This window comes from Squalius cephalus (assembly GCF_949319135.1).
Source record: "Squalius cephalus genome assembly, chromosome: 16".
Lineage (NCBI taxonomy): Eukaryota > Metazoa > Chordata > Actinopteri > Cypriniformes > Leuciscidae > Squalius > Squalius cephalus.
The window spans coordinates 37,008,601-37,035,832 of record NC_137137.1 but is presented as its reverse complement, the minus strand read 5'-3'; the positions used below and the strand labels follow the sequence as shown (position 1 = coordinate 37,035,832).

General features: G+C 44.4%; 1 protein-coding gene across 1 annotated transcript in view; it reads right to left on the bottom strand.

The window, feature by feature from the left end:
- The window catches only part of plxnd1 (plexin D1), a 103,694-nt gene extending 76,684 nt beyond the window's left edge, over positions 1 to 27,010 (bottom strand). The window contains exons 1-7 of the mRNA XM_079897545.1: positions 25,597 to 27,010; positions 13,479 to 13,655; positions 8,145 to 8,276; positions 7,472 to 7,572; positions 2,484 to 2,613; positions 401 to 578; positions 65 to 173 (exon numbers count right to left, since the gene is read on the bottom strand). Of these exons, the coding sequence (XP_079753671.1) occupies positions 65 to 173; positions 401 to 578; positions 2,484 to 2,613; positions 7,472 to 7,572; positions 8,145 to 8,276; positions 13,479 to 13,655; positions 25,597 to 26,808 (2,039 nt within the window). The 5' untranslated portion in view covers positions 26,809 to 27,010. The remainder of the gene's footprint in view (positions 1 to 64; positions 174 to 400; positions 579 to 2,483; positions 2,614 to 7,471; positions 7,573 to 8,144; positions 8,277 to 13,478; positions 13,656 to 25,596) is intronic.
- Positions 27,011 to 27,232: the final 222 nt, after the last annotated feature.

Genomic DNA, 27,232 nt, shown 5'->3' with positions numbered 1-27,232 from the left:
GTGTGTGTGTGAGTGTGTGTGTGTGTGTGTGTGTGTGTGTGTGTGTGTGTGTGTGTTTACTCACGCAGTTGTGCGGTGGATTGCTCCCATGCGTTCACACTCGTAAATGATGAAACTTCCAGCAACCACAGGAACACCGTTAACCTTGATGGCCACGGGGACAGTGATGTGATCTGAGCAGAGACACGTTCAGCTGCGTCATAAATCTACACTACATATAAAAGCCAAACTTTAAACAATTCTCAGTATATTGTGTGTTTCTGGCTCCCGTTTGCCTCGTCTTGCACTGGAATGTCATTGAGTGAACAATAATAAAAAACAAACTTATGCTGGAATTATTCACCAAAGGTCTACAAGGATTTACTGCACATGTTTACTGAAGCCGTGTTTGTGTAAGCACCTTTGCCCAAGGGGATTGTGGGATACATGTGAGGCGGAGGCAGAGGACACGTCTGGATCTTAGTCGTGCCGAAGTCCAGATGCACAGTGGCGTTAGTGGAGATTCCCATCCCGAAACCACACTCCACCCTCAGACCCTGCAGATCCGGGACACTGCCGTCCATCAGGATCCCCACGTCCTGAGAAACACACACACACACACACACACACACACACAATCAGAATCCCCACGTCCTGAGAAACACACACACACACACACACACACACACAATCAGAATCCCCACGTCCTGAGAAATACACACACACACACACACACACACACACAACCAGAATCCCCACATCCTGAGAGACACACACACACACACACACACACACACACACACACACACACACACACACACACACACAGACAGTGACAGTGATCATATCTCAATCCAAAGCTTTAGAAACTGAGGCTCTCTCTTCACACACTCATCTCTCCATCATCACACGCCACATTGAGTCTATTGTTGTCAGGATGGTGGACTTCCTGACATGGTGCCTGTTTCCTGTTTCCTGTTTCCTGTTTGGGCTGAAGAGTCAATTCCTCCGGCCTGAATCATCATCAGCTGAGAGATTCATCAGGACAGAAGCTCCTTCAGGAGATCTTCCAGAGATTCCCAGTGTTTATGTGGGAAAAACACGATCTGAGACAAATATACGCTTAAAATGTGTGTTTGTGCAAATATTAATCTCATCTTAAAACAGCAAACGGAAGATTGAAATGTGTGTTGTGTTCAGTGTATGAGACTGTTGTTTCACTTGCAAGGAATTATGCAAATCAGTTTATTCCACAAACATGCTCAAAAAACGAGGTAATTATTTTACTTTTTATCATGCAAATGAATGCATAAATTAAGCTTTGAAAAGAGAAACAGTGACGAACAGACTCTCGTTCAGACGAGGCCGTGTGATGGCAGAAACATCTGGAGTTATTTCTCATAAAGAAAAATATATATTTATTATAATGGTTTTATTAAACAATTGCTGTATGATTATTTAAATGAAAGTTTCTGTATTTGTTGTGATGAATGATAATTCGATAATTTGCAGATTACTTATTAAATGTTATAAAAGGCTCAAACATATTGTTGATTGGCTGTAATGAGTGGGATATTCTCAACTGTGTTTGTGATGTGCCATAAAAATATGCCAATAAACAAACATTATATAATAAATACTTCCTTTATGCTGATTCTACATTCATGTGATTACAAATAAAATGTATGATTTAATGTTAAATGAAATTAATAATAATGAATCAAAGAAAGCTCCATGATTAATTAGTTAAAATTCAGTTTCTAAAGCTTACATTTATCATTGTATATACATCACTATCTGTATATATATATATATTTATTACACGGCTCTGTGGAATGCTTGACTCTGATTGGTCAATCACACATCCAGTGGTGTATTATTCCCAGATAACATCCGCTGAACACAGAAACACAGGCTCATCCGGGTCACTGGAGTCAGCTGTACACTCGCTAGGAACGGTCTTTCCTCGCGGAAGTTTTGCATTTGGTGAGCTAATAAAATATTAAAACTCAGTCAAATCAATATTTTTTTGTACAGTTTATTTTATAATTATGCCATCCAGTCTCACAGACTCGCTCTCTCTTGTTTCGTACAAACGCAGCGGCGGCCATTTTGTGACTATTGTTTTGTTCACTGTTGGATTATGAGATACAAACAGGTACGATTTTAAAAGAGTTTAATCTGAAATCAATATCTCTATGTGTTGAATATCTAATCATTTATGTGTTGAAATGCTGTGTAATAAGTGTTATGACTGTACACCGTATCTCTTTATTGTCCGTCTAGTTTGAACTCGCCGCTGAAACTGCTCTCTCCGCGGAAGCTCTGCGTTTAAAGAGCTGATCAATTATTTAGACTCAGATCAATATTTCGTGTCTAATTTTTTACTTATGTGGCAAGTATCCGTGTAATAGGCGGGATAATGAACATCCAGCCGGTTGTTATCTCAGAATAAACCCCTTCAGGTGTGTGTGTGTGTGTGTGTGTGTGTGTGTGTGTGTTACCCTCATGTGTGCGGAGTAACTGATCTCTGATGGAGTGACGGTCATGGATGGACACTGCTGGACGCCGTCAGCGCTGCTGATCCAGGAGCGGCTCAGAGTCCCACTGGAGCAGTTCTTCTGCACCGAACACCTGAAGCACATCATCATCATTATCATCTTCATCATCATCATCATCATCACCATCATTATCACCATCATCATCATCATCACCATCATCATCTGCACCATCATCATCATCATCACCATCATCATCATCATCACCATCATCATCTGCACCATCATCATCATCATCACCATCATCATCATCTGCACCATCACCATCATCTGCACCATCATCATCATCATCACCATCATCATCATCTGCACCATCACCATCATCTGCACCATCATCATCATCATCACCATCATCATCATCATCATCATCATCATCATCATCTGCACCATCATCATCATCATCACCATCATCATCATCATCATCATCTGCACCATCACCATCATCTGCACCATCACCATCATCTGCACCATCATCATCATCACCATCATCATCATCACCATCATTATCACCATCATCATCATCATCACCATCATCATCTGCACCATCATCATCATCTGCACCATCATCATCACCATCATCATCATTATCACCATCATCATCATCATCACCATCATCATCTGCACCATCATCATCATCATCACCATCATTATCACCATCATCATCATCATCACCATCATCATCTGCACCATCTTCATCATCATCACCATCATTATCACCATCATCATCATCATCACCATCATCATCTGCACCATCATCATCATCATCACCATCATTATCACCATCATCATCATCACCATCATCATCATCATCACCATCATCATCTGCACCATCTTCATCATCATCACCATCACCATCATCATCATCACCATCATTATCACCATCATCATCATCATCACCATCATCATCTGCACCATCATCATCATCATCACCATCATCATCTGCACCATCATCATCATCATCACCATCATTATCACCATCATCATCATCATCACCATCATCATCTGCACCATCATCATCATCATCACCATCATTATCACCATCATCATCATCATCACCATCATCATCTGCACCATCTTCATCATCATCACCATCACCATCATCATCATCATCATATCACTTCATAAACCGAGTTTCAAACACTGTACGCCACACAGAGAGTCGTGATCGACCTACACTTCCCTTCACACGCATGTGAACACACAACAACAGCAGCATATGAGTCACGAACACACATGATCTAAACGTCCTGCTATATTATATGCTGTATTATTCATTAAAACAGAAGCCCATATAGGCCCATATATAAGACCGATCTGAGGAACGTTCTGCTTACGAAGAAGGCTTCTGCAAAGAAGAGGTCCTGACGCTCATGGGCAGCCCCCTCCGCAGTGGAGCGCTGTTCACCTCAGTGCCCGCTCCATCCCGGGGCCCTCAGGAGCCCGTTCTGTTGGTAGCTCCGTACTGGCCAAGCCAGGTGTGGTTCTCGGACCTAATGACCCTTCTCGATGGCTCTCCCCTGGAGCTGCCGGTCAGGAGGGACCTTCTATCTCGGGGGGGGGAGTGATCCTCCATCCCCAACCAGAAACATTCAACCTGCGGTTCTGGCCTCGAGGGGGGCCGGCTCATAGACTCTGGTCTCTCAACCGAGGTTGTAGAAACCATACTCAACTCCAGAGCTCCATCCACGAGGAAGCTATACGCCCTGAAGTGAAGAGTTTTTTGTAATCTATGACAATGGGATCCAGTTAATTGCCCTGTAGGTTCAATATCAGAGTTCCTGCAAGATCGTTTTGCTTCAGGGTTATCTCCTTCCACACTGAAGGTTTATGTTGCAGCCATTGCTGCCTACCATGCCCCCCTGGGGGGTTTATCTGTCGGAAGAGATCCTCTTATTATATGTTTCCTTCGTGGCACCCTGAGGCGGAGGCCTGCAGTTCGTACCAGAGTTCCAGCTTGGGATCTGGCTCTTGTTCTAGAAGGTTTATCTACTGCTCCCTTTGAGCTCCTTGAATCTCTCTAAGAAAAGTTTCTGACCCTCAGAACTGTGTTCCTTCTAGCCATTTCCTCACTAAAAAGAGCAGGAGATCTTCAGGCCCTTTCGGTATCTCCTTCGTGCCTTGAGTTTGCACCCGGGATGGTCAAAGCGTTCCTCTATCCGAAACCCGGATATGTACCAAAGGTTCCAACCAATGTACCACGGCCTATCGTACTGCAGGCGTTCTGCCCTCCTCCCTTTAAAGACCAAGACCAGGAGAAATTGAACCTCATCTGTCCAATCAGGGCACTGGACCCTTACGTCCACAGATCTGCCCTGTGGAGAAAGTCTGATCAGCTGTTGGTGTTCTTTGGGTCTCCTAAGAAAGGCCTTCCTGCATCCAAACAGACTGTTAGCAAATTGATAGTCAAGGCTATTTCTCTTGCATATGAGGTTGTGGGCCAGCCTTCACCTTTGGCCACTAGAGCCCATTCTACTAGGAGTATGGCGGCCTCCAAGAACCTAATTTCTGGGGTGTCCCTTCAAGAAGTTAGTGATGCAGCGGCCTGGTCTTCGCCGCTCACATGTGTCAGATTTTCACACACACACACACACACACACACACACACACACACACACACACACACACACACACACACACACACACACACACACACTCTCTCTCTATCTCTCTCTCACACACACACACACACACACACACACACACACACACACACACACACACACACACACACACACACACTCACTCACACACAGACAAAATGAAAAGACTCTCAGTTTGACATGTTCCTCTGAAAGAGCTTCTATCATGAGAACAATCATCATGAGTGGGATAAATGTTAAAACGAGTGAAGAATCTCTGCTCTTTCACCCAGTGACGTCTGACTCAAATTCCAAGCATTCAGGAAAACCCTTGAATAAAGATAAACTCTACAGGAAATCCAGCCCAAAACATCTGAAATCCTGTTCAAACACACAGTTTGACAAATTCCACACGTGTATTTTTGTCACTAAATCTCAAAGGGTTTGTTCTCAAAAGCCCTGTGACTCTTTCTGCTGTGAAACACAAAAGAAAATAAGATAACACTTATACGATAGTCCACTTTAGATGTTCTATTAATTATAAGTAACTTTACAACTACAGGTCAGCTAGCAGTTATTAGAGTATTGGTGCTTAATATCTGCTAACTCTTTATTGTGATGCTCCTCCAACAGACATTCTACTGACTATAAATAACTTTACAACTACATGTCAACTTATTCTACAAACCTAACAGAGTCTTCTAATACTCTACTAATACTCTACTAATGTTCTACTAATACTCTACTAATACTCTACTAATACTCTACTAATACTCTACTAATGCTCTACTAATGTTCTACTAATGCTCTACTAATGTTCTACTAATACTCTACTAATACTCTACTAATGCTCTACTAATGCTCTACTAATGCTCTACTAATACTCTACTAATACTCTACTAATGCTCTACTAATGTTCTACTAATACTCTACTAATGCTCTACTAATGTTCTACTAATGCTCTACTAATGTTCTACTAATACTCTACTAATGCTCTACTAATGCTCTACTAATGTTCTACTAATACTCTACTAATGCTCTACTAATGCTCTACTAATGCTCTACTACACTCTACTAATACTCTACTAATGCTCTACTAATGCTCTACTAATGTTCTACTAATACTCTACTAATGCTCTACTAATGCTCTACTAATGCTCTACTAATGCTCTACTAATGTTCTACTAATACTCTACTAATGCTCTACTAATGCTCTACTAATGCTCCACTAATTCTCTACTAATGTTCTTCTAATACTCTACTAATACTCTACTAATGCTCTACTAATACTCTACTAATGCTCTACTAATACTCTACTAATGCTCTACTAATGTTCTTCTAATACTCTTCTAATACTCTACTAATACTCTACTAATGCTCTACTAATGCTCTACTAATACTCTACTAATGCTCTACTAATACTCTACTAATGTTCTACTAATATTACTAATACTCTACTAATATTACTAATACTCCACTAATGCTCTTCTAATACTCTACTAACATTCTACTAAGACTATGCTAATATTCTAATAATACTACCAATAATCTACTAATATATTACTAAAACTACTAATACTCTACTAATACTACTAATACTCTACTAATGCTCTACTAATACTCTACTAATGCTCTACTAATACTCTACTAATGCTCTACTAATACTCTACTAATGCTCTACTAATACTCTACTAATGCTCTACTAATGTTCTTCTAATACTCTTCTAATACTCTACTAATACTCTACTAATGCTCTACTAATACTCTACTAATGCTCTACTAATACTCTACTAATACTCTACTAATACTCTACTAATGTTCTACTAATATTACTAATACTCTACTAATATTACTAATACTCCACTAATGCTCTTCTAATACTCTACTAACATTCTACTAAGACTATGCTAATATTCTAATAATACTACCAATAATCTACTAATATATTACTAAAACTACTAATACTCTACTAGTATTCTACTAATACTCTACTAATACTACTAATACTCTACTAATACTCTACTAGTATTCTACTAATACTCTACTAATACTCTACTAGTATTCTACTAATACTCTACTAATACTAACGAGAGCTAATTTACATGTAGGTGTAACGTTACTTACACTCAACAGAATGTGTGAAACTGAAAATATTCAGCAGAATTGACACTGTTTTCCCACAGAGAGAAAGAGAATGGAGACGCGAGCTGAAGTCCATACAGTACAACTCATGCATTACATTTCAAGCCATCGAGTGTGTTTTTGTCAATTAACACGTGATCCTCGAAAATCATCATCAACTGTCCTATCAAGCATTGAGATTGTGGAGTTAGTGTGATTGGAGAGTTTGTTTACCGTGTGTCCAGCGTACACCAGCCGCAGTGAGCATCACCAGCACTCAAACACTCTCCACAGGAGCTGTACTGGTCACACGCCGACACAGCCACACGCAGGAGCTGCACACACACACACACACACACACACACTGAGGATCAGACATATGCTCAGTTTCACAGCCTCCATCAATGATGCTTCACACAACACTCTCTCGTCACCTCACAGAAATAGACCTGATGAAGACAGTGTGTGTGTGTGTGTGTGTGTGTGTGTGTGTGTGTGTGTGTGTGTGTGTGTGTGTGTGTGTGTGTGTGTGCTAAATAAACATTCATACAGCTACACTTTCATCAAACATATGACACAAATGGCTTAAATATCTCTGTAATATGATCAGGTCTCATTAGTTAATGCATTAACTAATACTAACAATGAGCAATTCATTTGTTGCAGCATTTATTACAGTTTGTTAGTTAATAAAAATACTGCTGTTTATTATTTGTTCATGTTAATTAACTAATGAATACAACTGTGGACTTTAAAAATGTAAATGTAAATGCACCCTTGAACTCCCATTGGCTTGTGTGGTGATGATGTAATAGGTGGGTGTGGCTCTGAGGCTCCGCCTTCTTTGAGGAATATGTCAGGTCCTTGAATCAAGAGTATGAAGTGTGTATGAAGCTTGATTACTCACATGGTGTGTGGTCATGACGTACAGGTAGTTGCTGTCGCTGGGGTCAAAGGTCATGATGTGGTGAACCGGTTCATAAGCAGGGAGTCTCAGTGACCACAGATTCGCCACAGAGAGGTTGGCCAGCAGAGTCAGCTGATGAAGACACACACACACACACACACACACCTCAGCACAACACATCTACAGAGAACACACTGCAGGAGTATGGAAGTAAAATTATGTTTTTGAAACAAAAAAGCTTGTTGAATTACACTGATTGAAAAGATATGCATTGCATTAACCGAGCTGCATTTAAAATATCAAAAACATTTCACACACATTTTCATTATTAAAAATTCAATAATCCATATTCACCTTTCAGATTTAACTTCTGTTTAAAAATACAACCTATAATATTTGGCAATTTTCGGTCCATTTTATTTTGCTATACAGATCCAGCGGTTCACATTCACACAGAACACAGAATGAACATTTTAATCAGAAAGGTGAATATGGATTATTGATTTTTTTAACAATGAAAATGCAATTCAACAAGCTTTTTTGTTTCAAAAACATTTGGCATATGTTGCTGATACTGTATCCCACAATGCAACACACTTGCCTCATTATTCTACACCTGCATTACAACATTACACCGACGGACGAGTGAATTCAAGCATCTTTATCTCCAGAACTGTAGAGCGCTGGCGGACGAGGTCATGTGATCCCGATCCCGACCGCTCCTCACGGCACAGGGTTTAGAGGGAGAAGCGGCGGATGAGAGGAAGAGCAGGATAATCATATGATATCATAAAGCACCATAATTACCATCCAGTGATGCAGAGAAGAGCAAGAACACAGTCGTGTGTGAAACATCCGTCAACTCAGATCTGACAAGCCGGAATCAGCCTTCACACACACTGCTAATTACACATGTAGACAAGTTGCAACAGTTCACACACACACACACACACACACACACACACACACACACACTGTGTGTGTGTGTGTGTGTGTGTGTGTGTGTGTGTGTGTGTGTGTGTGTGTGTGTGTGCGCGTGTGCGTGTGTGTGCGTGTGTGTGTGGATGTGTGTGTGCGCGGATGTGTGTGTGCGCGCGCATATGCGTGTGCGTATGTGTGTGTGCGTGTGTGTGTGGATGTGTGTGTGTGCGTGTCCTCTGGGGGCTTTCATGCTGCTGCTGATGGTTTCAGGAGTGTGTGTAATGTTATTTGTTTGGTGAGATAAGCTTATTGAGGATCTGTGTTAGTGGAGCCTAATTCTATTAGAGCTCAAGCTCTGTGTGTGTGTGTGTGTGTTTCTGTCTGTACATCTGCTCATATTCACTAACACTCACATTCATGCTTCAGACGGCTTCACTGTACAGAATAATGCAAGCTTTGCTTTATCTTCCACAGGTCCAGGACACACACACACACACACACACACACACACACACACACACACACACACAATGGTTTCTCTGATGTCCTGGTGATATTAAATTTTAGAGAAATTAAAGATATTAAGTCTTTGATTGTTGAAAGAATTCCAGGTGGAACAAGAACAAATGTGGGCGGGGCTTGATTGTGTCAGTGAGGAATTGATTGGATGATTGGATAGCTGTGGTTTGCTATTGGTGGATCTCATGTGAGTGACAGGTCGTCAACCTGATCATGAAAAACTTTCTGGAAAGTTGTTTTTTTTTCTACATTTTGAAACCCTGACTCACATATGTGAATAAACTTCAGACATTCATATATGCAGTCGCACTCATACAGCCACCGCCATCAGCAGATTAAACATTAATAACTGATGCATTAAGAGTTCATTTCAGTGGATATATGACAGGATAGTGAAGTGGTAAATCTTTTGTTCAGAGAGCAAGACGAACTGTGTTCAAATCCACAGAAACATGACGAGAAACGGCAGAAACAGAAAAGACCACCAGAAAACATTTCCTCAACAGTACAGCAAACACTAAACTACCAGAGGATCTTAAGAGGCATCATCATCAGTGTGTATGTAATGTCTCTCTCTCTCTCTCTCTCAAACACACACGTGTGTGTGAGCAGAGCCACCACATCTGAGCAGTCTCTGTGTGTTGGCAGCGAAACAAAAAGCCTTTCTGCTCTTCCGAGCGACGCCCCACAGCCAGATCTCCCTTATCTCTGAGAGCGAACACACAGAGCTCCACCGCCTCCAGACCTCAGTGCCTCGCTGCGGCGGAGGAGCGCTGACACACCTTCCTGCAATCCGGCCCTCATTACGCCTCTTTTGTTGGAGGTTCAGCAGATGTTTCGTGCTTCTCTCTGGGTTTGCGTGAGTCGGTGTGTGTGGCTCGGGTTTTGACAAGCAAACATAAAGGCCGGTAAAACCTGAATTCACCTGTGTTGGCTTCAGAAACATGATAAATTATGTTTTATTTATGTTATAAAGTGCCCCTATTATGCTATTATAAAGGCTGCTAATGTTGTTTTGGCGTCTCCTACAATAGATCCACATTCATCCATGATCAAAAACACTGTAATGTCCTCATGATCTCCACTGCAGCGTCAGCTCTTTCCTCTCAGTGTCTGAAACGCTTCCATCAAAGATTCAGTCTCTCTAAGCCCCGCCTCTCTGAGAGATGCTCTGCTCTGATTGGTCAGAAAGCAAACGCTCATTATCATATCTGAATCTCAGCTCTTGATCTCAGTGATACGAACAGTAACGATGGCGTGGGGTTTACCATATCAATCTCAGAAAACAGCGTCTTCTCGACACGAACAACACGAACCAAACTCTTCCAGTCTCAGACACACTACAGTGTTTGAGGGCGGAGCTAAAAGACACTGTTCAGCCAATCAACACCAGAGGCGGGCATTATGCTAATTAGTAACAAACCTACAGGATCAGCAGGAAGAGAGACTGAATTACTGACGACTCGTTTCAGTTCAGAATCGATTCTTTCGTTTAGGAGACAAAAACTCAATTTATCTACACTTTGATCTTTGAATTTTTGCACAAAATAAAGTGTACAACCCATTGACTAGTGGAAGATTCTGGAATTGTCTGTGATTAGATAATATCATGGCACTTTAATACATACTATGGAACTTAATAACAACTATATTACTATAACAGTGTTTACATGGTACTAAGAAAAAAATGTCCAAAAACACATTGTAGTGCCATAAACTCTTAACTCTGGTGCTCTTCGGTCATTTTGACCGAAAAATTATATGTTTTTTTTTTTTTTTTTTTTTTTTTTTACTTCACTGCAATGGAATGAAACTTGGTAAAGGTTTTGGCACTTGCTGTGTGAACACACGAAAAAATCATGGACATGATTCGAAGCTAAAATGGTCCTGAAAAATAGTCACACTTGAGCTCCTCGCGGTCAGAAATGAGCGCATTAGAAATGAATGGTGACGAGTTTCCTCTAGTGGAAGCGTTTGGTACTGCAGCCGAACACACTCTGAGATATCAGGCTCACATTTGGAACACAATTTGATTAGATTTATAGCATTGATTTTCTTGCAGTTTTAGAGTAAAACGTGTTTTTGAAAATATATATTTCATATAAAAATTGAAATAGTATTTTTGTGCATTTTTCATAACAATACATGTACAATTCTGTTACTTTTTTAAAGTTCACTTTTTAAAACTTTTTAAAAAAGTTTTATACTTTTTTTCACAGCAATAATCTGCCCAGTGTCGTCTTCGAAGAGAGATCAAACTTCAGTCTGTCGCTCTAAAGCGTTCTAGATTTACCACAGTCTAAGTTGGAAATTACATTTTCAGGTCTATGCTCAAAAAGTGAATAAATGGATTATAAATACAGCGTCAATATAATTTAGTATAAAAATCCCCTAAAAATACAAAAGATTAAATGAAAAACATTATCAAAACTAAAATATAGTGCATTCATTTCATTGACAAAAAATAAATACAATTTTTTGGACAAAGAGCACGAGAGAGTTCAAATAAATATTCTAAAGGGCTTCTCACAGCGATGCCGTAGAAGAACTATTTTCTGTTCCCCAAAGAACCTTTCAGGAACCGTTCTTAAAGTGTGTAGAACATTTTAATAATCTAAAGAACCTTGTTTTGGGATGGAAAGACTCCAAGGATGTTAAAGGATCTTCATGGAAGGGTTAGGCTTCCAGGTTTTGTTAGATTAAGAGTGAATCTGCTTTCTGACAGGAGAACAGTAAACTACACCGGAAGACACGACAGTTCCTCATGCCAGACAAACCACAGAAACCAGCGGTTCTTAAACAGATCCTGAGCAAACTCTGTGGCCTTTACAGCTGACCGTCTGTGTACAGAAGCAGTGCAAACACACACACACACACACACACACACACACACACACACACACGAAGACGGACCACCTGATCAGACAGGAATGCTTTAAGTGGAGTTTGTGTACAAGGCAAACACTCGTACGCAGAAAATGAACAAATATTAGAAGATGTGTGTTTCTATGTGCCGTAGCTTCACTGCAATCAGTCACAGCTGTGCTTTTATCAGATACATAAACTATCACGTCTAAAAGTCCCCTGTAGTCAGTCATATTATATTATCACTTAAAACTCATCTTTGATCACCAAAATGACATATTTAAAAAAAAAAATCCTTGAAGTCTTAAAATATCTTGAATGTAACTCGACACCCTTGCCTCATTTAGTATGCGCGGTTCTATGAATATGCAAATGAGCAAATATGCAAAAGTTATTCAGACACCAGATATAATGTTTTATATTGTTTCACTAGTGTGTGCAGGACACTATACTTCACTTATGTAAGTGAGGAGAGCAAAATAAAGTAAACTGTGAATATTCTTCAAAAATTCTTCAAACAGTGACTACCAGTAAAATTTATACAAATTTGGGACCAAAAATGATTCCGACACTTTGACATTTTTGATCACAAACCCTAAAATTTACATAAACCCTGGAACACGCATCAGAGGGGGTGAGTCCATGTTAAGAAGAGGTAATCGGAGCCGCAAACACACACACACACACACACACACACACACACACACACACACACACACACACACACACACACACACACACACACGAGATCTTGAAGCTCCACCCTCTGTGCCGGGAGCAGCGGCTCATTTGCATTTAAAGGTACACACACCCAAAACGACGCATTTTTGCTCACCCTCAAAAAGTGACAATTTTAACATGCTATAAAAATATCTGTGGGGTATTGTGAGCTAAAACTTCACACACACTCTCTCTGGGGACATCAGAGACTTATTTTACATCTTGTAAAGTCTTTCAGCCCTTTAAAGAGTTGACAGGGAATCATATGAATGCAGTGTGAAGCATGTGGTGTACTGCAGGAGATGTCACCTTGCGCAGTCGGCCCCTGCTCGTCCCCAGGAACAGCACGGTGTGGTTCTGCACGTTGTCCACCGCTATAGAGCTGAGCCCCGGGGCCTCGTAGATGGGTCGGGCCCTCAGGGGCCTCCTCAGGGCCAGCGGGTGCTGGAGGTGCGCGGCGCCACAGTTCAACTGCTCCGGCTGAAGCTGCAACACACCACAACATTTACATCGGTCCAGCCGAGAGAAGAAGCTGTGTGCTGATCCATTCATAACAGAAGCAAGTGAACACTTCATGGACGAGTCTCTGAATCAGTCTGACTCTCCCAATCTGTTCAGACATCAGACATGAAACGCTCTGGGAAACGCTTGGTTTGGAACTATTTTCATTGGCGAAATCGAGCAAAAACAGTCAAAATTGATAATGTTGTGTCTAAAAGGGTCAATTATTATGATTAACTTGCTGTTGAACTGTTGTATGTGCGATCAGGAAAAGAGCACTCTTGGTCGAGTTATATCGCTGAGCTACTGCATATTAGCTTATAAAAATGCTGAGTTATGTTTTAACCCCAATGCTGGGTTCAGCCTGCTGGGTCATTTTATTGGGTTATTTTTAACATTTTTACGCAGTGCTGGGTAGTTTCTCTGTAACTCAGCTGCTGGGTCAGCACATGTCAGTGTGACCCAATGATAGTCTGTGCCAAACCGGTTAAAACTGGATACTTTGCCAAAGGTCATTTTGAACTGTTCCTATATAACAGAGATTTTATTATTTAAAATGAAAGACCTTCATTATCAAATTGACTGACCCAGCACTGTCAAAAAACATCCCAGTAAATGGGTTCAAATATAACACCCAACAGTCTGGGTAAAAATAGCCCAGTTCTGTCCAGCACTTGCCCAGCGCGGAGTGCCTGATCCCCCACACACGGCTGTTTTAGCCCAGCTGTTTCAGGGTTAACTTGGTTGCATCATTTTCGTCAACAACATTTTGTTTGCTGACTCAGACGAGCGGAGACTGACGCTCAGGGCTGAGACGAACAGAAAACAGTGTGTGTCCTGAACCAGCTCTAACACACTGATGAGTGGCGAGGTCTGAGTGAGGAGAGGTTCACGGCGGGGTGACGGGAACTGGAGCGGGGGAGCGACTCGAGCGAGGAGTCAGTGTTTCTCACGAGCTCTCTCCCTCAGAGCCCTGACCTCCTGCCATCCATCACACACACACACACACACACACACACTCCAGCGGAGCACACACACACACACACACTCCAGCGGAGCACACACACACACACACACACTCTCACACACACACACACACACACACACACACACTCCAGCGGAGCACACACACACACACACACACACACTCCAGCGGAGCACACACACACACACACACACACACACTCCAGCGGAGCACACACACACACACACACACTCCAGCGGAGCACACACACACACACACACACTCCAGCGGAGCACACACACACACTCCAGCGGAGCACACACACTCCAGCGGAGCACACACACACACTCCAGCGGAGCACACACACACACTCCAGCGGAGCACACACACACACTCCAGCGGAGCACACACACTCCAGCGGAGCACACACACACTTTACCAGAGCAAACACACACACTCCAGCGGAGCACACACACTCCACCACAGCCAAACACACACACTTTACCAGAGCAAACACACACACTTTACCACAGCCAAACACACACACACACTTTACCAGAGCAAACACACACACACTTTACCAGAGCAAACACACACACTCCACCACAGCCAAACACACACACACTCCACAAGAGCAAACACACACATTTACCAGAGCAAACACACACACACATTTACCAGAGCAAACACACACACTCCAGCGGAGCAAACACACACACTCCAGCGGAGCAAACACACACACTCCAGCGGAGCAAACACACACACTCCACCACAGCCAAACACACACACTCCACCAGAGCAAACACACACACTCCACCAGAGCAAACACACACACTCCACCAGAGCAAACACACACACTCCACCAGAGCAAACACACACACTCCACCAGAGCAAACACACACACTCCACCAGAGCAAACACACACACTCCACCAGAGCAAACACACACACTCCAGCAGAGCAAACACACACACTCCAGCGGAGCAAACACACACACTCCACCAGAGCAAACACACACACTCCACCAGAGCAAACACACACACACTCCAGCAGAGCAAACACACACACTCCACCAGAGCAAACACACACACTCCACCAGAGCAAACACACACACTCCACCAGAGCAAACACACACACACTCCACCAGAGCAAACACACACACTCCACCAGAGCAAACACACACACTCCACCAGAGCAAACACACACACTCCACCAGAGCAAACACACACACACTCCAGCGGAGCAAACACACACACTCCACCAGAGCAAACACACACACTCCACCAGAGCAAACACACACACACTCCACCAGAGCAAACACACACACTCCACCACAGCCAAACACACACACTCCACCAGAGCAAACACACACACTCCAGCGGAGCAAACACACACACTCCACCAGAGCAAACACACACACTCCACCACAGCCAAACACACACACTCCACCAGAGCAAACACACACACTCCACCACAGCCAAACACACACACACTCCACCAGAGCAAACACACACACACACACTCCACCAGAGCAAACACACACACTCCACCACAGCCAAACACACACACTCCACCAGAGCAAACACACACACTCCACCAGAGCAAACACACACACTCCACCAGAGCAAACACACACACTCCACCACAGCCAAACACACACACTCCACCAGAGCAAACACACACACTCCACCAGAGCAAACACACACACTCCACCAGAGCAAACACACACACTCCACCACAGCCAAACACACACACTCCACCAGAGCAAACACACACACTCCACCAGAGCAAACACACACACTCCACCAGAGCAAACACACACACTCCAGCACAGCCAAACACACACACACACACACTCCAGCGGAGCACACACACACACACACACACACTCCAGCGGAGCACACACACACACTCCAGCGGAGCACACACACACACACACACTCCAGCGGAGCACACACACACACACTCCAGCGGAGCACACACACACACACACACACACACTCCAGCGGAGCACACACACACACTCCAGCGGAGCACACACACTCCAGCGGAGCACACACACACACTCCAGCGGAGCACACACACACACTCCAGCGGAGCACACACACACACTCCAGCGGAGCACACACACTCCAGCGGAGCACACACACACTTTACCAGAGCAAACACACACACTTTACCACAGCCAAACACACACACACACTTTACCAGAGCAAACACACACACACTTTACCAGAGCAAACACACACACTCCACCACAGCCAAACACACACACACTCCACAAGAGCAAACACACACACTCCAGCGGAGCAAACACACACACTCCACCAGAGCAAACACACACACTCCACCACAGCCAAACACACACACTCCACCAGAGCAAACACACACACTCCACCACAGCCAAACACACACACTCCACCAGAGCAAACACACACACTCCACCACAGCCAAACACACACACACTCCACCAGAGCAAACACACACACACACACTCCACCAGAGCAAACACACACACACACACTCCACCAGAGCAAACACACACACACTCCACCACAGCCAAACACACACACTCCACCAGAGCAAACACACACACTCCACCAGAGCAAACACACACACTCCACCAGAGCAAACACACACACTCCACCAGAGCAAACACACACACTCCACCACAGCCAAACACACACACACTCCACAAGAGCAAACACACACATTTACCAGAGCAAACACACACACTCCACCAGAGCAAACACACACACTCCAGCACAGCCAAACACACACACACTCCAGCGGAGCAAACACACACACTCCACCACAGCCAAACACGCACACTCCACCAGAGCAAACACACACACTCCACCAGAGCAAACACACACACTCCACCAGAGCAAACACACACACTCCACCAGAGCAAACACACACACTCCACCACAGCCAAACACACACACACTCCACAAGAGCAAACACACACATTTACCAGAGCAAACACACACACTCCACCAGAGCAAACACACACACTCCAGCACAGCCAAACACACACACACTCCAGCGGAGCAAACACACACACTCCACCACAGCCAAACACACACACTCCACCAGAGCAAACACACACACTCCAGCGGAGCAAACACACACACTCCACACACTCCACACACTCCACCAGAGCAAACACACACACTCCACCAGAGCAAACACACACACTCCAGCGGAGCAAACACACACACTCCAGCGGAGCAAACACACACACTCCACCAGAGCAAACACACACACTTTACCAGAGCAAACACACACACTCCACCAGAGCAAACACACACACTCCACCAGAGCAAACACACACACTCCAGCAGAGCAAACACACACACTCCAGCGGAGCAAACACACACACTCCACCAGAGCAAACACACACACTTTACCAGAGCAAACACACACACTCCACCAGAGCAAACACACACACTCCACCAGAGCAAACACACACACTCCAGCGGAGCAAACACACACACTCCACCAGAGCAAACACACACACTCCACCAGAGCAAACACACACACACTCCACCAGAGCAAACACACACACTCCACCAGAGCAAACACACACACTCCACCAGAGCAAACACACACACTCCACCAGAGCAAACACACACACACTCCAGCGGAGCAAACACACACACTCCACCACAGCCAAACACACACACTCCACCAGAGCAAACACACACACTCCACCAGAGCAAACACACACACACTCCACCAGAGCAAACACACACACTCCACCAGAGCAAACACACACACTCCACCAGAGCAAACACACACACTCCACCAGAGCAAACACACACACACTCCACCAGAGCAAACACACACACTCCACCACAGCCAAACACACACACTCCACCAGAGCAAACACACACACTCCAGCGGAGCAAACACACACACTCCACCAGAGCAAACACACACACTCCACCACAGCCAAACACACACACTCCACCAGAGCAAACACACACACTCCACCACAGCCAAACACACACACACTCCACCAGAGCAAACACACACACACACACTCCACCAGAGCAAACACACACACTCCACCACAGCCAAACACACACACTCCACCAGAGCAAACACACACACTCCACCAGAGCAAACACACACACTCCACCAGAGCAAACACACACACTCCACCACAGCCAAACACACACACTCCACCAGAGCAAACACACACACTCCACCAGAGCAAACACACACACTCCACCAGAGCAAACACACACACTCCACCACAGCCAAACACACACACTCCACCAGAGCAAACACACACACTCCACCAGAGCAAACACACACACTCCACCAGAGCAAACACACACACTCCAGCACAGCCAAACACACACACACACACACTCCAGCGGAGCACACACACACACACACACACACTCCAGCGGAGCACACACACACACTCCAGCGGAGCACACACACACACACACACTCCAGCGGAGCACACACACACACACTCCAGCGGAGCACACACACACACACACACACACACTCCAGCGGAGCACACACACACACTCCAGCGGAGCACACACACTCCAGCGGAGCACACACACACACTCCAGCGGAGCACACACACACACTCCAGCGGAGCACACACACACACTCCAGCGGAGCACACACACTCCAGCGGAGCACACACACACTTTACCAGAGCAAACACACACACTTTACCACAGCCAAACACACACACACACTTTACCAGAGCAAACACACACACACTTTACCAGAGCAAACACACACACTCCACCACAGCCAAACACACACACACTCCACAAGAGCAAACACACACACTCCAGCGGAGCAAACACACACACTCCACCAGAGCAAACACACACACTCCACCACAGCCAAACACACACACTCCACCAGAGCAAACACACACACTCCACCACAGCCAAACACACACACTCCACCAGAGCAAACACACACACTCCACCACAGCCAAACACACACACACTCCACCAGAGCAAACACACACACACACACTCCACCAGAGCAAACACACACACACACACTCCACCAGAGCAAACACACACACACTCCACCACAGCCAAACACACACACTCCACCAGAGCAAACACACACACTCCACCAGAGCAAACACACACACTCCACCAGAGCAAACACACACACTCCACCAGAGCAAACACACACACTCCACCACAGCCAAACACACACACACTCCACAAGAGCAAACACACACATTTACCAGAGCAAACACACACACTCCACCAGAGCAAACACACACACTCCAGCACAGCCAAACACACACACACTCCAGCGGAGCAAACACACACACTCCACCACAGCCAAACACGCACACTCCACCAGAGCAAACACACACACTCCACCAGAGCAAACACACACACTCCACCAGAGCAAACACACACACTCCACCAGAGCAAACACACACACTCCACCACAGCCAAACACACACACACTCCACAAGAGCAAACACACACATTTACCAGAGCAAACACACACACTCCACCAGAGCAAACACACACACTCCAGCACAGCCAAACACACACACACTCCAGCGGAGCAAACACACACACTCCACCACAGCCAAACACACACACTCCACCAGAGCAAACACACACACTCCAGCGGAGCAAACACACACACTCCACACACTCCACACACTCCACCAGAGCAAACACACACACTCCACCAGAGCAAACACACACACTCCAGCGGAGCAAACACACACACTCCAGCGGAGCAAACACACACACTCCACCAGAGCAAACACACACACTTTACCAGAGCAAACACACACACTCCACCAGAGCAAACACACACACTCCACCAGAGCAAACACACACACTCCAGCAGAGCAAACACACACACTCCAGCGGAGCAAACACACACACTCCACCAGAGCAAACACACACACTTTACCAGAGCAAACACACACACTCCACCAGAGCAAACACACACACTCCACCAGAGCAAACACACACACTCCAGCGGAGCAAACACACACACTCCACCAGAGCAAACACACACACTTTACCACAGCCAAACACACACACTCCACCAGAGCAAACACACACACTCCACCAGAGCAAACACACACACTCCACCAGAGCAAACACACACACACTCCAGCGGAGCAAACACACACACTCCACCAGAGCAAACACACACACTCCAGCGGAGCAAACACACACACTCCACCACAGCCAAACACACACACTCCACCACAGCCAAACACACACACTCCACCAGAGCAAACACACACACTCCACACACTCCACCACAGCCAAACACACACACTCCACCAGAGCAAACACACACACTCCACACACTCCACCAGAGCAAACACACACACTCCACACACTCCACCAGAGCAAACACACACACTCTCCACCAGCCTGAGCGGCCGACACGACTGTGACGTCATCGGGCTCCCAGTGACGTAAGAGATCAGACACACACTGCGCTGAATGAACTCCAGACACACACACACACACACACACACACACACACACATGCTTCTGATAACCGCAGCGTTCACTAACAACTCCAGCATGAGGAGAATCTGCGCTTACAGGACTTTAGATCCACAGCATGTGCTCGTAATGTTAGAGATCTGGACTGTGTTGTTCTGAGTTCACGGTATATTATTATTATCAGGCTGTTCGAGACATCCAGTAATAACTGCAAACACATCAACAGACAAAACTGCACACAATATATATGATTATCAATAAGTTATGAGAACATACCGTATGTTTTTACATTGCTTTAACACATCAAAATAAAGCTTTTAAAGTTATTTTCAACTTTTTTTATATTTTAAGTTATGCTAGATTCAACTAATTTTTTTAAGTCAGTTTAATGTCATTTAAGTTGAAATTACTTAAACATCCAAGGTGATTGTGCATAAAAATTTAAGGCAACTTTTTTAAAGTGTCATATTTTCATTCGGCTGTGCATCATCATCATCATCATCATCATCATCAGGAATCAGTCGAAGCTCAGAGTGCTCAACTGCGCAGTTTAATAGTTCAGAGATCATGATCTGAGGCAAAAGTAAGAGCTTTAGTAGTTTTGATGAAAGCTCTCTGGGTTTATTATATCGACGATTACTTTAAACACACTTAGGCATTGTGTTTTATTTCCAACAGTGACGCCGGTTTCACACCGCAAGCGTCAGCGGCGCGTGAGCAGCGCGTATTTTTTTCGGCGTCCATGTTAATCAATGAGTGCATTCACACCGCACGCAGAAGCGGCGCGGCAGCGCGTAGCAGGAGCAGAGCAGGAACAGCAGTGCCGCGATAGTTTCGGCGCCCAGTCTATTTTTAACGCGCCGCTTACGCTGAATTAAAGTGACACTAATTGATCAAGGCCAAAATACACCGCAGTTTTACCCCAAAAGCGCATTGATGATATCTATTGTGTTTTAAACAGTCACTCAAATGACCAACAGCAATTTAAAAAGAAAACAAATGTCCAAAAACAAACTTGTTGCCCGAACAATAAAAACAAAGACGAATCAAAAGTTATATAAATGAAATGATTAATAAAATAAGCTTCTTGACAAGTCTTTTCTCTTAAATGTATTTGAAAACGAAATAAAGCAATGCCAACTTACCCTGATTATAGAGTACTCTGTCTATACACACGCCGCGGTTCAGCCGCGCGTGACAAACGCTGCTAGTGTGAAAGCAAAACGCTCCTGTCCTGCTCCCGCTCACCATATGCACTGCTCCTGCGCTGCTTACGCTCTGCTATCGCGTGCAGTGTGAAACCGGCGTGATTTAGAGATTAAATGTCATTAAAACGTAGAATTTTGCAGGTCTGCCACAAAACTCCACACAACCGCATAAAACAAATAATATAACTTCATCACATTCACAAACATTCCCCTAATAATAATAATGCAGTTGTTCATTAGGCTGAACTTTTGACTGACTCTTGATATTGAAAAGGGAATTAGTCATGAAATTTAATGCGCAACTCACAATAAAGGAAAGTTTAATTTATGTGCTGATCACCATTTCTAGTCGCTGAATACACTCTAAAAAATGCTTTTTGAGTCAAATATGCACAAACCCAGCCATTGGGTTAAATTAATATTTAATAACATTTTTAATCCACCCAGCCAGCAATATCCGTCATTTCTCCGTCTCGGTTAACTATAGAGCCGATATAGTCCGGCTGTGAGTAACACACTTCTGGCCAAAATAACCTTGAATCTGGTTACATGTCATTATTGCGAAAATAACTTGCGAGATGTTTGATATTCCGTCATGTAAGCAAAGTCAACAGTGATTACAAGTTTTGGTTTCATTTCTTCACTCATTTCATTTCTTCGTTATCTCATAGATGACTCGTCTGTTCTTGGCTCTGGTTAGACTCTATTACATATTCACTGACTGCCCAAGTCTCACAAATGCACTTTATTCATGGATAGATGCACTTTTATGATGGATAGATGCACTTTTATGATGGACAGATGCACTTTTATGATGGATAGAGGCACTTTTATGATGGATAGATGCACTTTTATAATGGATAGATGCACTTTGATGAAAAATATACCCATTGACTGTCATTATAAAGCTTGGAAGAGCCAGGACACTTTTTAATATAACTCTGATTGTATTCTTCTGAAAGAAGAAAGTCATATACACCTAGGATGACGTCAGGGTGAGTAAATCATGGGCTAATATTCATTTTTGGGTAAACTATCTCTAGGACCATACATAAAATACAAATAGGACTACCAAATTGCCTATCACAGTTTTTGGCAAGTAAATCACGTGATGTGACACATCCTATTGACCCTGTTCACATTTCTGGGTTTCTCAGAAGTGGAAGGCATCATAGTTGGGTTAACTTCTATAGCAGTGAATGAAAGACTACATTAGATATATATATATTTTTGTGTTCCAATTTGCTCAAATAGCAAAAGAAAAACACCACAACAGCGTTTTCACAACTTTCAAAAAGAGTAAAAAAATAGATAATGGCAGTCGGAAGAGAGAAAGTTGTCAACTTTGTCACAGCCGCGCTATTTGAAACACCCTCACATCAGCGTTAACTAGTTTTTGTGTAATATAATACAAATATAGTGTTATATGTGTAATTATCTTTTATTATGACAGTATGTGGCAACATGTATGTTAAAAGCACATCTTCTGCACTAAATGATGATATTGCAATATTCTAGACTCTTACATGTACCTAACGCCACACTTACACTACAGAAGACTGTAAAAAAATATATTTTTGTATTTTCAAATTACAAATTACTTGTATTTTAATTAAATACTTTTTTCACAGCAGTATTTTGTATTTTATTTAAATACATTTGATGAGTAAGTATTTGTTATTTGTAATTAAATATTTTTTAATGTATTTGTGCCCATCTCTGGTTAAAGGTTGTCAGAAGAACTGCTCCTGCCACACAGGATGCCGCTGCCAGGGGTTGGGGATACAGCATGCTGAAACACTAGAGATCAGCGACAGCAGCAGCGACTCCGAAAACAGCTAAACAAATAATATAAACATTATTACAGAAATTAGTTATCACCCTGAATTGTAATCTGTTTGTCTGTTTCATTAATCGTTTTTTATTTATTTTTTGGTACAAATTGCTACTTAATGTAACAGTTTTAATCAGTAAATACTTTTAACCCTACTCCACACATGACTCCTGTGTGTTTTAGTCTTTCAACATGTAGTTGTCAGTACCTTTGTCTCACACTCCACACACCTGGATTGAACAGTAACCAGCCTAACCCAAAATCCTCAAATCCTTTTTTTTTTTTTTGATAGAATAAATAAAGCTATCCCACTTGTGAAAGAATATTAGAAATACTAGACATTGCAATACAAATAATAGATATTGCATAAATATGCAAACGATATACTGTACATACAGAAACAGAGCAGTATACAGTTAACACCAGTTAATGGTAAACGTCTTTCTTGGATGTTGTTTGAATTGACAGGCTATTATAGGCTTGAAACTGAATTCCCTCTAAATGTGTTATGGGCCATGAGGACTGTCTGCTTAGTGAAAATGATCAAAATATGATTTCATCTAGTAAAAGTTAACTTCACATGGTCATTTGTTTATTGTAACAACAACAAAGGGAAAAGAATGCTACCGATTACTAATGGAATGTTCAATATATATATATATATATATATATATATATATATATTTTGCCTACCTATGAATTAAGAGGCATTGTTAACTCTTACTTTCTAATTACATGTACAATCAAGGCATCAGATGAAAGCTTATCTTCCACTCTTTTGAAAGGTGTGCTCAGTTTGTTTCTAGCATAAAGTATTAGGGAGATATGGCTCAGGATTCATGAATATAATTAAACCTTTTTAGCATGTTTGGGTGATTCTGGGAGTTAAAGCAGAATTTGAGGTAGCATTGTTTTGACCCTAATTACAAGTTTCCAGCAGCTTGTTGACCGGTTGTCCACCCAGGTTGTGATCCTCAGACATCATAGATTTCATTTTTATATGACAACCTTTTACAGCAGCCCATGTCTGCTAAACCCCCTTTGCCCCCTGGGTATAGCTGGGAACGTTAGGGTTTGTCCATATTTGACCCAAAATTGGGTTAAAAACCCAGAATTTTTTAGAGTGTATGTTTTAAAGTAACTTTGAAGCATAGCCTATGTCATGTTTGAAGTTATAGGTGATGTTTTGATGATAAGTAACATTCGCTGAACACACTGGGTCAAATATGGACAAACCCAGCCGTTGGGTCACATTTTTTAAATGACATTTTTAACCCAGCGTTTGGGTTTGTCCATGTTTGACCCAAAATTGGGTTAAAAAAGCCCAGATTTTTTTAGACTGTACGTTTTAAATGAAGTTTGAAGCATTATATGTGGATGTTTGAGGTGTTGCACGTGATGTTGTGATGATAATAAGCGCTTCTCACCACGATGGGCCCCTTGGCCTCGCACTCGGCCCCGGAGCCCTGGATGACGCTGTCCAGCACCTGCACGTCACTGTTGGGGCCGCTCGAGCAGTTACGGCGACCCGTGCGGATCATCTCCTCCACATCCGACACGCGGAACGCGCACACCGCCGTGAGCCCGCGCGCACCGCCGAACACCCCGAACACATGCGGCTCCGGGGCCGCGCCGCGCGCGCTGATCTCCGCGGGGAACACGGACAGCAGCCGGTGAAAGATGTTCCCGTGGGACCCGCACTGGAGCCCCATCTGGATGTAGGACTCGGTGAGTTTGCGGCTCTCCGCGGACCTGCGCGGCGCGTGCGTGTCCAGGCAGACGCGCGCGAGGATGCTGTTCGGCTGGCTCTCCTTCGCGCCCGTGTGCGCGTCGTTGTTGATGGCGATGTACGCGTAGCTCTTGAGCACGAACGCGTGCACGAAGCTCAGCTTGTTCTTCTGCTTGACCTCCTGCTTGATCTTGAACACGTTGTCCTCGGACGGGTTGATGTCGTAGGTGAAGAGCCGGCCGAGGTCTCCGGTGTCGAGAGCGCGGATCGCGATCTCCGGCGTGTTCTCGAAGCGCAGGTCCTCTTTGCTGTGGTTCTTCGGGAAGAACTCTGTGCCCATGCCCGTGTACGTGGCGGCCACCAGCAGCCGCGGCGCGCCGCCGGTGCCCCGGAACACCAGCCCGACGGTGCTCGCGTTCTCGTGGTTGGCCGCGATATTCAGCATGCTCGGGAACACCGTGGCCCCGTCCTGCGGGAACTTCACGGCCTCGCGCGACACATCATCCAGGCGCCGCAGCTCGCAGAAGCCCTGATACACGGACCCGCAGGCCACCAGCACGCGCTGCTCGCGGTCCAGCACGAGTAGTTTGTTGTGGTTGTCCGTGAGCGTCTTCTCGTGCTCGCACGTTGCCTGCGGGAGCTGCGGCGCGTGGCACAGCGGGTTGTCGAGTACGGGTCCCGTGCGCATCTCCACCTCGCGCGCGAGCGTCGCGTTCAGCTGGAACAGGCCGTTCACCGCGGCCAGATAAACGCGCCCGGACACGGCGTCCACCACGAAGTTATTAGTGCGTTCTGGAGACGCGAAGTCCTGTTGAATGTGGAGCGCGCGCGTTTGGAGAGCGGCCGAAAACACGGCGAGAAGCGCCGCTCGGAGCCCGAGAGAGGAGCTCTGCACTGTAGAAGGGGGCATTCTTCCTTCTGTCTGAGGGCTTCGCGTGTCTCCTCACGCTGGGCTTCCGCGGGTTATGCACGGAGACGCGCATCGAGCACCGGGAACCGCGAGCCTCCGGGAGGAAACACTGTTTCCTGATGAACGCGTGAGCGCGAGTGACGTGATGATGATGAGCCTCCGCTTCCTCGGAGATCGCGCGCTCACGACCCTCCGGAGTGACGATCCACTGAGAGCTGGGGGGGGGGGGGGGGGGGGGGGGGAGTGTGTGGCTATATCGTGACACTTTATTCTGATGGTCCACTTTAGACATTCTGTTCACTATAAGTAACTTTGCAACTACATATCAACTAACTCGCATTATAGTGTTAGTAGAGTATTAGTAGAACATTAGTAGAGTATTAGTAGACTCTGTTAGGTTTGTAGAATAAGAAGTTACTTATAG